This window comes from Acipenser ruthenus, chromosome 13 (genome assembly GCF_902713425.1).
Source record: "Acipenser ruthenus chromosome 13, fAciRut3.2 maternal haplotype, whole genome shotgun sequence".
Taxonomy (NCBI): domain Eukaryota; kingdom Metazoa; phylum Chordata; class Actinopteri; order Acipenseriformes; family Acipenseridae; genus Acipenser; species Acipenser ruthenus.
In genome coordinates this window covers 30214570-30227909 of record NC_081201.1, presented here as the reverse complement: position 1 = coordinate 30227909, position 13340 = coordinate 30214570, and the positions used below count along the sequence as shown (strand labels likewise).

The 13340-nt window shown below is 35.7% G+C and overlaps 1 protein-coding gene across 2 annotated transcripts in view; it reads left to right on the top strand.

Moving 5' to 3' along the window:
- The window catches only part of LOC117418223 (adenosine kinase-like), a 116597-nt gene that overhangs the window by 68887 nt on the left and 34370 nt on the right, over positions 1–13340 (top strand). For both annotated transcript variants that reach the window (XM_034031002.3, XM_034031004.3), the window contains one exon: positions 12695–12865. In XM_034031002.3, the coding sequence (XP_033886893.1) occupies positions 12695–12865 (171 nt within the window). The remainder of the gene's footprint in view (positions 1–12694; positions 12866–13340) is intronic.

The window sequence follows — 13340 nt, the reverse complement described above, 5'->3', positions numbered from 1 at the left end:
CACATGCAGCCTCTACTGTATGTACAAACAGTGAAGAGTATTGTAATGGTGATGGAGTAGAAAGGTCACTGCTTTTACTGTAAATCTTCTTTTATTTTTTTTTAAATTGCGAACTTGGCTGTCTGCCCTGAAACAAGAGACAGAAGTTGCTTTCATTGATCCTTGCAAATGTAAAGTCTGTGTTGTGAGTGATACAGTACTGAACAGCATTAAAACAAACTGGGAAGTAGTACATTATTATGAAGATGTAGCAGTGCATAATAGTATTTTTTTTCTTCTTCTTCTTCAAAAAAAGGTTTTGTTTAAAACATGTATACGATTTGTGCTGCCTTTTGGTTTATTTTTGTTTTAAATAAATAAATAAATAAAAATAAAAGACACATTACTTGATAAGTTTGCTGAGTCTGTTTAACATGATGATGACCTTTCAGTTTTCATCATTCTTTTGGTGAGGGCATGCCATGGTTACATGTCAATTATTAAATGAGTTGAGAGTAAGTTACTGCAACTTTATACATGACTACAGGCTGCCATGCTGCCAACAATAAATTTAAAAGACTAGACAGCTTATTTAGAAGGTTTGACTTACCGTAAAAAACGTAAGTCGATTTTCTAGCCATTTTTGCGGGGCCCTTAAAAGGGGGGAGCGACTAATACACCAGTGCGATGTATGCGCCGGTGTGTCTAATATTAAACTACTGTACCAGTGCCACAATGGGATTACTACAGCAACGGTTATGGCTTACTCAAACTCAACTGTCAACAACCCGATTTTATTTTTCAGGATCTACGGCATTCAGGTCATGCTGCTGGGTAGAAACCCAAAACTGCTGTTCTAATTTAAGTTTTAATTAGTTACTCTCATTTTGAATGTTAAACGCAAGCTTTCAGACACTTGACTGACCTCCTCTCCACCCAGATGCATGTACGTGGAGAAAATAAAAATTGTATAAAGTTACCAATCTTCGGAATATGAAAATGTCACAGCTATACTGCTTCACTGTTAAGACAATAGCTGTCCATCTCTATGAATTTCCTTATTCCCACACTCCCGAGCCATTGATTTGTCAACATTCAGAGTGAACCCACCCCTGGGATCCTTAGCAAACAGCAGTTGGTTAGAAAACCAAGTAAACTTATCAAGTTTTCCGTTCATTGTAACTGCAATGCAATATTTATATAATGCAGGTGTCTTTGAGAAGGACAGTCAGACAAATGTTGAATTTGCCAAAATGCATGGCAGTCGCAATGCTGAAAAAACAGTACGTGACTGGGGACGAAACAAAGACAAACTTAAATATGGCAAAAGAAAAACAAGCTGAAAGCGTTTATTGCCCTAGAAAAAATAGTTTGACAGGATTACTTTTAATGACATTAATACATACTGTAACTTGTTCTACATCAGTGCGACGTAGTGGTACACTCGTAAAGTATGTGTATGGTTAGGGTTCAAAGTGAATGTATTTGTACAGCTGGTTTAATGCAATTCTACTGCACTGTATGCAACACTAAGATGTTATTTTTACTGGTTATTAGGTGCTGCACTGTTTTAGTTTATTGTTTTTGTTTCTTGTTTCTTTTTTAATTGATGCAGGCAGCCCTGTTTTTTAATACTTTTATTTTAAATTTCAGTTAATAGAACGATGCAGCTGCAACTATTCAGTAAAGCAAAGAAGATCTGTTCTTGAAGTGTTTGGGTACTTGATAAGCTCAAATAAAGTAGGTTAATACAGATGTGATGCAGGATATATAGGCTAGGCTTGCTAATAATCGATTTTTATTTTTTTGCCAAAATAAACGACGATTAATATCAACGTTTATTTTTTAAAGAATTTACTGTTTCGTTTTCAATCTTTATTTTTCATTTCAAGCAGAGCATGGGTGAAATCAACCTTTATGCTTAAAAAAACAGACTTTATGCCATTGAGAAACGTCTCATTTAGAGAAACCCCTTATATTCAACATGCAACAAAACCATGGTTACCAACGTTCTAATTGAAATAACATTTGGTCACAGCAAAGCTATACCTTTTTATAGATATAGGTCCTACACAAATTGAAAAAAAATGTCTCAAACAAACCGTAGAAAATGCAGCATATAAAATGTATTACACAGACTTTTATAGTATATATACAAGTAAAAACAATATGCAAACATGCACTTATTCCGAGCTCTGCCAATCTCCTTAAGCACAGCTGGACTTGCTGGAGGCAAGGCAGACTGGCCCGCTTTGTCCTGCCACGGAGACTTCTGCGGTCCATCAGGGTATTGTGCACAATACTCATAAAGTATTAAGGAATCACTGATTTGACTGACAGCGACCCCTAGCCATTCAGAGCAGAACGACAGACAGATGGGACAGACAGCAATTATAAAAACTACACAGACGAGATGATTTCATAAATTTAATATTTTTGGTAAGAAAATAAAAAATAGTGAGTGGTTTTACTGACATTTATCATATATAAATTTATTTCAGTCAAACTCATATTTTTGGGGAATTCGACGTTTAACAAGCTTTACCGATTACCTTTACCGAAAAGTAGCAAGCCTATATATAACTTGATTTTATGCTCTGTTAATAATTATTAAATCCATTCACGTACCATTTGTCAGTGGTTTACACTGGTACTACAGGAATTTGCAGTACTGTAGTAGTATTATATATATTTAGATTTATTTGGACATTGCACTTACATTTACTTGAACCAATTATTTAGAAATTTGGAAAAACTGAATAGTTTCTAACAGTTTAACTAAAAACGAAAAACAACACTAAAAATATCAGTGGAATAAAATATTGCAAACAACGGTTATTTCGAAACTAAACCTGTGTATTTTTCTTTATTTATAGGTGTTGAGCATGTAGGAAAAAAGTCTTAAAGGGGGGGAGCGACTTTTACGCCAGTGCGACCCTATACAACGATGTTTACGGTAACTGAATGCGTAAATATTTGCTTACAAGAAAATATATAATATTTTTTTTATTTTAATAATACTGTATACCTCCTTCCTGATGAGGCTTCTATTTCCAGCAGATTTGGGGTTGCAAAATGTCTAATTCAGGCCACCATTTATTAACATTGCCATATGCTGTCGGGGGGGAAAAAAGTGGCCTGCTATTCATGTTCCTTGCTTTTTCAGAGAACAAACTATTTTATTTCTTCTGGAGTTGGTGGTTCATAGAAACTCCTGAATATCTTGGAGAACCTGCCTGCTGAAACAAACACAAGTCAGTATAGTGTATATATAGTGTCTGCCAACATGTAATCAATATGTTTTAAGAGTAAACAAATTACTTTTTCTGACACCTCCGAGTATGTACCAGTAGTTTAATCTGTCTGAAAACACAACACTGAAATAAATGTGATGGTGGAAGTATCTTGGGCACATATCTAGGAAGTTGAGTACAGTAATCTGTTGCATATCCGACTGCGGAGGGACCCGAGTAAGGCTGGATATGTAAAAAGTCGGATAAATGAATCCAGTTTTAAATACCATTATACACAGCTGTAACAATTACTATATTCATGCAGTTATTGTCACTTTTATTAGTGAGCTCCCCTAAATCCTTTGTTGAGAAAGATACAGGGTATTAATGCTTGTGGGTGCGTGCATTAGCTGCTGAGTGACAGGCCGATCGAGACGATGAAGGTGATACGCCCGCAGGCGAACAGGGTTTATTTACATATCACGTCAACACACTGAACAGCTCACGTGACACTACCAGCAATGGTTGCGCATGGAGCACATACAACACAGTGTACGAAAACTGGTAGGATCTACAATCTCTGAACTAATCTTCTCTGTTCAATAACAAATAAATGTTGCTGAAAAGTTTGATCATGGCGGATATAAACGGTTAGGGTGGATATGTGACGGGCAGATACACGATGGATTACTGTACTTTTGTGAGAAACCACAGTATAATGTGGATCGTTTTTTATTTTATTCATTTAACAAAACTTTGTGACTGGTAATTTCTTCTGTTATTTTGTTAATTTAAACGGATCGAGCAGATGGAATTATCATCTTCCAAAATACCTTTGTGTAATTGTATTACAGCTTGCATATGGTATCTGTTAGGAATCTGAGCCTGGGCTATGTGCTGAATTATTATGTGGATTAGTATTGGCATTTGAAGGATCTTGGCTTTAAAGCTTGTGTCTGTTTCAAATCCTAAGTAAATTCTTTACAGTTTTTTTTTCCAGTACAGCCTGTAACTCTATCCAACACTTAAAAAAAAAAAAAAAAAAAAAAAAAAAAACTGCATCTTAGCTTAGCAAGCTGCAGCAGTTCATCTGAAAATCTGCTTTAGTTTGCCTCACAACAGCAAAGGTTCCCTTCTAGTTAAGTAAACTCCCTGATTTTTGGGTGCGTGTAACTTTCTAACTTCCTGATAACACAAATGCAGTGGGGCAAAAGTTGCATTCCATTGCTCAGCTTAGAACAATTTTGCAACTACTATAGCATGGCTTAATGTAATGATGTGCACTCAGAAGGTTGTACATGTTGTTGCTTGCCGTGAGATTTACACATGAACCTCCTTTTAATATTCCCAGCCATGCACATTTTTCGTCTTCTGATTGTAGCAATTACTACACAAAGATAAAGTAAGAAAAAATATCTAGAATATCAGATTGAGTAAGGCAGAACTGATCTATTGAACTTGTCTGAAGATACTTTGCTACAAATATATGAAAACAGATTAAACAAGAAATCCACTATATGGCTAACAGTGCTGCCTTACTCAAGAAATTGATACAATTATGGTCTGGCATTTAGGACACTGATCCTTTTTGAGTGTCATTAATTAAATATGGTCTTACAGGAATACTTTTTTCTAGTATATACATTTAGGTCTTCTGGGGAAAAAAGGAACATTTCTGAAATGATACACAATGTTAACACATACTAGTTTAAAACTGTATTATAGTAATAATAAAGATGCGTACTAGAATCTAGATACTGAAAATTGATATTGCTCTTTTACATGAAAAGAACACACACAAATCCCTAATGAATATCTTCGCATAATGTCTTTCTGCTGAAGTTTGTGTCATTTATCTGCCGTTTTACTAAAGATCAGGTACATTTGCAAGATGCTTTGTTCTATCCATTGTGTGAAGAAAGCATTACTCGAGAAAACACTTACTCTAGCAAGGTCTCGTTGACATACAAAATAGTCATGTGTTCCATTCTTAAAATAGAAAATCTTCACGCATCAGTTGGCTGATTATTATTTTAGCAGTATGGCTACATTCTGTGTATTGTTCACAGTAAACCTCATAAGGGCCAAAGAGACAAAGGAACGTGGCAAAAAAATGCTTGCATATAGAATATGTGGATTAACATAGTCCCAAAACATAGTATTATATATGTCCAGGATCCTTAATTATGTGTAAAATATATTACAAAATAAATACCTGAACTTGTTTTCTGTGATCATTAGCTGTGGCATTTGGTTTTACAAACTTGTCTAAATCTATTATATCCTGCATGTCAAAGGTCCTGTGCATAATCATGGCCATACTTTAGATCTGGTAATTTCTCGTGGTTTAGCTGTTAAGAATATTATAACCCTAGATCTTACTTTTTCTGATCATCTTGTCATTCTTTTTGAGGTGAATCTGCCAGTATCGACAAAGACTGTGGACCGTACATTTAAATCCCGGGTAATTAATTCTTCAACTGCTGTTAAGCTTTCTGATGTCTTGAGCTCATTACCTCTCTCTGAGTCCTCATCAGTAGATGAGCTGGTTAATGCCTACAACACCACCTTGACTGGTATCTTAGATAAGAAGTAGTATGACAGGGGCAGCAGTGTGGAGTAGTGGTTAGGGCTCTGGACTCTTGACCGGAGGGTCGTGGGTTTAATCCCAGGTGGGGGACACTGCTGCTGTACCCTTGAGCAAGGTACTTTACCTAGATTCCTCCAGTAAAAAAAAAAGGTATAAATGGGTAATTGTATGTAAAAGTAATGTGTAAAAAATAATGTAATTGTATGTAAAAAATAATGTGATATCTTGTAACAATTGTAAGTCGCCCTGGATAAGGGTGTCTGCTAAGAAATAAATAATATGAGGGTCGTAAAATAGAACGGAGATGGTGGCAATCTAAATTGCATGTTCATTACATCGCATGGAAGGGCCACCTGGTTAAATATAGGTAGGCTCTGGCATGGGCTAGATCATCATCGTATTATTCTAATTTAATTGAAACAAATAAAAATACTCCTAGATTTCTTAATGGTACTCTAGATAAATTAATTAATCTTTCCCCTAATAGTCATACCCTTGACATTGGCTCCTCTCACAGCTACAATGACTTCTTACATTTCTTTAAAAATAAAATACTAAACATCAGAAATGAGATTCCACAGATACCTTCTGTTAAGGACTCGGCAGAATTTTACTAACTACACCTATTAAGGCTACTATGGGAGCTTTTTCATTGATTACCTTAAAGGAACTGGCAGAGCTAATTCCACATATGAGAGTTACTACATGCCGCCTTGATCCTATTCCTACAAAGCTGTTAAAATATGTTCTTGGTTTTATTAATACCCACATTTTAAAAATTATAAATGGTTCACTTTCCTCCGGTATAGTTCCCTCAGCACTTAAGGTAGCTGTGGTAAAGCCTATGCTTAAGAAACACAGTTTGGACCCTAAAATCCTCAATAACTGTAGGCCAATCTCCAAGCTACCATTCTCAGATAAGGTTCTAGAGAGAGTTGTTGCAATTCAATTACAAAAATTTCTAACTCTTAATGGTATATTCGTGAAATTTCTGTCTGGTTTTCGTGCTGCACATAGCAACGAGACGGCCCTCATCTGAGTTGTGAACGATCTGCTGATAAGCTCTGACTCGGGCTTTCCATCACTATTAATTCTTCTTGATCCAAGTGCTGCCTTTGATACTGTAGACCATTCCATCCTACTGAATTATCTTAAGCACAGTAGGACTGTCTGGCCTTGTCCTATCCTGGTTCTTTCTGATAGGTTTCAGTTTGTCTCTATTGGGGAGTTAAAATCGGCAGTATCGGAAGTTGTCTGTGGTGTTCCACAGGGCTCCATTCTAGGTCCCTTGCTATTTTCATTATATTTGCTAACGTTAGGTGACATTATCCGCAGACACGTAGTGAACTTCCATTGCTATGCTGATGATACCCAGCTATATTTGTCCCTGAAGCCAGCAATTCCATCTGCCAGGTGTTATTAGCTACTTGCCTTACAGACATCAATCATTGGATGTCACAGAATTTTCTAATGTTGAATTCAGATAAAGCAGAGGTTATGCTAGTGGGATCACAGTACCAACTAAAAGGAAATGTGGGATTACATGAGCTCGACCCTTGCAGTCTCTCTCTTATCAAAACCTAAACTAGATTAAGAGTTTGGGGGTCATCTTTGATCCATCATTTGAGACTCCTATTAGGGAAGTTGCTAAAGTATCATTTTACCATTTGAGAAATATAGCCAAACTTAGACCAATTATTTCCGTATCTGATGCCGAGAGACTAATGCATGGTGACTAATGCATGGTGTCCCAAAACGTGTGTATCCCACTAGCAGCTTACAGCTGCTAGAATTCTAACTAAGTGAACATATTACCCCTGTTTTGGCCTCTCTTACATTGGCTCCCTGTGCAGTATAGAATTGATTTTAAGATTTTGCTGTCAACTTACAAGGCCCTGAATGGATTAGCACCTAGTTATTTGCAGCAGTTACTGACCCTGTATCTTCCAAACCACACTCTGAGATCACAGGGTGCGGGGCTGCTGGTTATTCCTAGGGTCAACAAAAGCAACATGGGAGGTAGGGCTTTTTCTTGTAGAGCTCCTAAATTATGGAATGCTCTGCCTTCGTTTGTCAGGGAAGCTGGGACCGATACAGTTTTCAAGTCAAGACTAAAAATGCACTTTTATAAAATGGCTTTCTTCTCTTAGTGGGTTTTAATGTAACTTTAAAATTGCTGCTTTTGTATTATTATGTGTATACTGTTATTTCAATGGTCTGACTGTGGCAGCTGTATGTGTGACATGCTATACAAATGTAGTGTGGTTTGTTCTTTTTTTCTGCTATGTACTGTACAGTGCTTTGCGATACTTTTGTATAAAAAGTGCTATATAAATGCAATAAATATATACAGTTGTAGTCAAAAGTTTACATACTCCAATGGAAATTTATAAGTTCTAGAAATTTCTCAAACAAAATTATAGGAAAGATCTTTTGTAGCAAAAGTTTTGCTTTTGTGGATGAGCAAAAAGTTACAAGAAATCTGTCTACATTACTTATTTCAGCATTTTTTTTTTGCAAAACTCCAAAAATGCTAATTCAATCATTTTCTGTTTTCATGCTTTGAAAGTTTTAATATGACAGTATTCAGATTTCAGCTTTAATAATGGCTCGTGCTCAATAAGATCTGTAAACAAACATGGTTTTGAAATACCTAGTTTAAAAACAACTGTATGCAATATTTAATTTTATTTTCAGAATAAATACTGCTGATGTTATATGAAACGAATATGATTTTGATAGTGTTTTGAAGGTATGGTGTGTAGACTGTAGATAATATTGGACTCTGATTTTGTAAAACTGAAATTCATGAAGTTGAAGTGTTATATTTTACTGAGAAATACCAACTCTGCAAATTCTGCTCTTGGTACATTTTGTCAGGTGTTTTTCATGCCAAAAATATCTTCCTAAATTGTCTCCTATTGTTTAAAAAAAAAAAAAATCTCCTATTCAATCTATTTTAAGTTAAATCATGAAAACATAATTGAACTGATAAGCCACAACATTGTTAAATTGCATGATGTGTCATTCACACTGGTTAGCAGCTCTTCTGCATTTTCCATCATGTATTTCCTATTTTATGTCAATAATCTTATTTGAAGGTACTTCTGGGAACTCTAGGAAACTTACTACTGTGCAAACCACTTTGGCAAAACGCTTAGGTAAATGCTTTGCTACATATCCTGTGATTTTTATATTTTGTCAGAAAGTCAGCTTATTCAATTATTTCTAACCAAGAAATCCCAAAAGAAACCAGGAAGCACTGCATGACTGAAAACTCTTAACCTGGCTTCCTCCACACACAGATATTCCCATTGGATACGTGGAAGTTGAGTTTGGTCTCATCGGTCCACAAGACATACTTATGGAAGTTATTTTCCTTGTGTAGTTGCTCAGAAGAAAGGGATTCTTCGCACATGTTTTTTATCTTGGCACTTTCTCAGCCAAACCAGTTGCTTTGAGTCGACGAGTGTGTGTTGTAGGAATAGCACTCAATCCATAGTCCATTCTTCATCTTTTTTCCATTGCTCTCAGTGATAACCCATGATCATCCAGGCCTGAGAATAATGTTGTCGATTACAGAGTTTCTGTGAATATACCCAGCAGTATAGGTGATAGCTTGTTTTTCTTTGTAATTTTACATACTCTACATGTAAACCGGTGTTTTAAGGAATTAGTAGACCTGGGAAAAAGTGGATCGCATTAAAGGGGAGGTTAACTACATGAATCAACATTTTCTATCTGATCATTTTATTTGCCAGATCATATGGTAATGTGTTCACACACCACTTTCTTTTTTATTGTAAAAAATTATAGGTGCGATGCAAAGTGTTCAGTTATACTGTAAGTTACGTCTCTCTTTATACTAGGCCAAGTGTTAAACGCTTGTCAGCTTTTTACTGCCTGTAAAAAGGTCGTTGTTAATCAGATGTAGTTGATGTGTGATCGCAAATATTTATTTACTGTATGTTAAAAGGTTTTACATGTCAAAATGTTGTCAATCTTTAATTGAAATTTAAATGTTTTAGTAATATATTCTAATGACATACAATCATGCAATATTATTGTAGTATTGCAAGGTCTATTGTTATTTTGTCAGTAGGTCTAGCGTTAACTATCACAGTTTACAAAGACAAAACGTTAACATCCTAGTTAAAAAAACATCAAACACGATAGCTAAATTAGAAAACACATTCCGTTTTTTTTTGTTTGTATAGGAAAATGAGTACTGTCTGTAAAAATAAATGAAAGAACAAAGTGCATAATAAATAATAATAATACAAGTGCATCAGTGATTGCTATGCATCGTGGCCTAAGTTAGTAACCGCAGCATGGAACTCAATTTTGTCCATGACTGAAAATTGTGCTTTTAACTTTTTGGTAATCACTCGCATACCTATCCTTACAGTACTGCTTACACGTTAAAAATATGTAACAAAAACATCTCGCGTTGCTATAATGTTTGTTAAGCAAACAGACTATAAATTACACTTACAAAGTTCATTTTAAATGATTTATTTTTAGTTTATATCCAATCAACTTATTCCCTGTGCTCGATCTACTAATTATTATTATTATTTGTTTATTTAGCAGACGCCTTTATCCAAGGCGACTTACAGAGACTAGGGTGTGTGAACTATGCATCAGCTGCAGAGTCACTTACAATTACGTCTCACCCGAAAGACGGAGCACAAGGAGGTTAAGTGACTTGCTCAGGGTCACACAATGAGTCAGTGGCTGAGGTGGGATTTGAACCGGGGACCTCCTGGTAATAAGCCCTTTTCTTTAACCACTGGACCACACAGCCTCCTTAATTCTGCAGACGTAGTACTAGTAGGTGTTGTAAACCTTAGAAACAATGGAACCTCCCCTTTTAAATTCTAGACAGCGATCCACTTTTTCCCCGGTCTACTTATTCCGCAGGACACCAGTATATGGTTTAGCACAACTAATCTTCCCTATGAAGTATTGTGTTTGTTTGCAACCGATACACTAAAAGTATTTTTGACTGATTTTAGAAGTATTTTAAACATTTGAAGACTATCAACTTAACCTTCCCCAATTAGTGTGACATCAGTGAGATTGCTGTGCAATGCAATTTAAAAACAGTAATGCTGATATTAGCAGTCAACTGTACAATGTGAGCTAATGGCAAGTGCTGTGTGTGAAACAATTAGTCAGGGAGTTCCACAATTTGGGTGCATAGCAAGGCTCTTGCACTCACTTACTGCAACTCATTAACACGTAACAGTTACATTCAAGTGAAATACATTTTATGAACTATTTTCTGTAATAAAATATGCCCTTTTGAAAAAGCCTTGATTTTTTTTCTTCTGTTTTGATTAGTTGGTCTGTGATGGTCTGGCAGGTGGGAGACTCTTCAGTGACAAAAAGGCTATTTGTGTCTCCAAAACAATCTTTTCCTCTCTGACACATTGGCACCAAACCAGAGAAAAAAAAGTCAGGGTCAATAGAGGAGCATTTAGTGACAGTTAAGGTTCTGACTATCGCAGAAACATTTCAAAAATAGCAACCGTTATCAACAACAGTGACATTTAACCTCTCAAAAAAAGCAAGCTGCAGATTAGAACAGTCATTTTCAACTTGAGTCTTTTTTCACACAAAGCTCAAATGTGCAAAGAATGTTGTTACAGCTGGAAACATCCCTTGTCCTTATTAAAAAAAAACATCAATGGTGCTAAATGTAGTAATACTAAAAGAAACTTAACCGATTCAATGGCATTTGTTTCAGAAAGACTTCTAGTCAAAAAGTGAGTCATTGAATATTAGCATTTCTTTTAGTATTTCTAAATTAAAACCCTTAAAATGTTTTTCCTGTAGGGTGGGTGGAGGAAATTCAATTCTGCTTTTTTGTTGTTTTGTTTCTGTGATAACACTGGTGAATTTTAAATACAAGAATTCTAGAAATAGTTATGTCTTCATGACAGAAAAGGGAACAGAAAAAACAATACATATGCCAAATTTACCCTATTACACATTTTTAAATAAAAATGACACTGACGAAAAAAAAGTATTAAGGTAGAACCTACTGTTTTCATATGTTTTCATACTTCATGCATTTGCTGCATTAAAATTACTGTACCTTTTGTTGGAGGTGTTCTCCTTTTGTACTTAAACTGTGAAAGGTGAAGTTTGTGCTTTCTACATTCTGTACATCCAGTCTCTCTCAATAAATTTGAATGGAGCCTTCCAGGTACTCTTACTTTATAGTCACTAGAGCTTTTCCTATTATGATTACATGTATCCGATTTAGAGCCCATTTCTATCTTAAGTACCGGTTCTAACACTAATTCTGTAGATTTGTAAAAGGATAGGCTGTACCCACAAAGGATCAGCAAAGACATTTAAGAAAGGTTTGGTTTCAAATTTCAGTTGATAAAAGAGAGGTTTTTTCTTACCTGTGTTGTATTTCACCACATAATGTGGAGTGTAGCCTTTCCTGTTTCTCAGTAAAGGAAATCCAGACTAAGCCTTTTAATAGGCAGGGGCCCTATTCTGAAGTCGGTGCAGTTTGTCGCCATTTTTTTTTTCCTGAAAACCTTTGAATGAAGAATTTGCATATTTTTTGTTTGTTTGTTTGTTTTGGGAAAATGGAAGCAGACTTTCAACAAGCTTCAAAATGGGGACCATGATTATGGCATATGATAAACCTGTTGTTTTTAGTAGAAGAGCGCTAGGTTGTGTAGGTTTAATTTTCAAACCATTTGTTGATTTAATTTTATAAGGTAATTCTAAAAAAAACAAAAAAAAAACACTATGGATTATGTAGCTGATTGTTAACCTCCAGTTCTTACTGAATGAAATATTTTATATGCATGTCTGTTCAGCAAGATTTTTCTTGTTACTAGATATTTTATTTTTTTCTTTACAGGGATTCTTCCTCACAGTTTCCCCAGAGTCCATATTAAAGGTGGCCAAACATGCCTCTGAACACAACAAGGTCTTCAGCTTGAATCTCTCTGCACCATTTATCAGCCAGTTCTTCAAGGAGCCCATGATGAAGGTCATGCCGTACGTGGACATCCTATTCGGAAATGAGACGGTGAGGCAGTCACTTCCAGCAAATACTTTTGGCATGTGGGAAGTTTATTTTGGCAGATGTATATTAATGTGTCACTTTTGTAGAGGAAATACTTGGTCTATCTGCTCAGATAAGAATAAACAGATAGATAGTAATTCATGGTTTTCTCCCTATTGGTTAAGGCTCCACTGTGCTAAAGGTTAATCTTTGTTTGGTGGGTGTTTTTTTTTTTTTTTTCCCCTGTCTCGAATGGGTTTTGCAGTGGAGGGTCAGCCGATTGGTGTTTGTCAATAAGCCAAGTTTGTAGAAGTCCTCCTTCCCTCCCTGATGGAACCACCAATGCAGATGAAGACTTAGAAGTCATGGGAAAGTCCCAGGGGTACACTGCCAAAAATAACAGATAAAGAGTTATGTGTTTATCTTTTTTAAATGTATAACCGTTTGTCATCCTTTGTTCAGGGATGACATTTACCATGTTGCTCAATTTTTTTTTCCT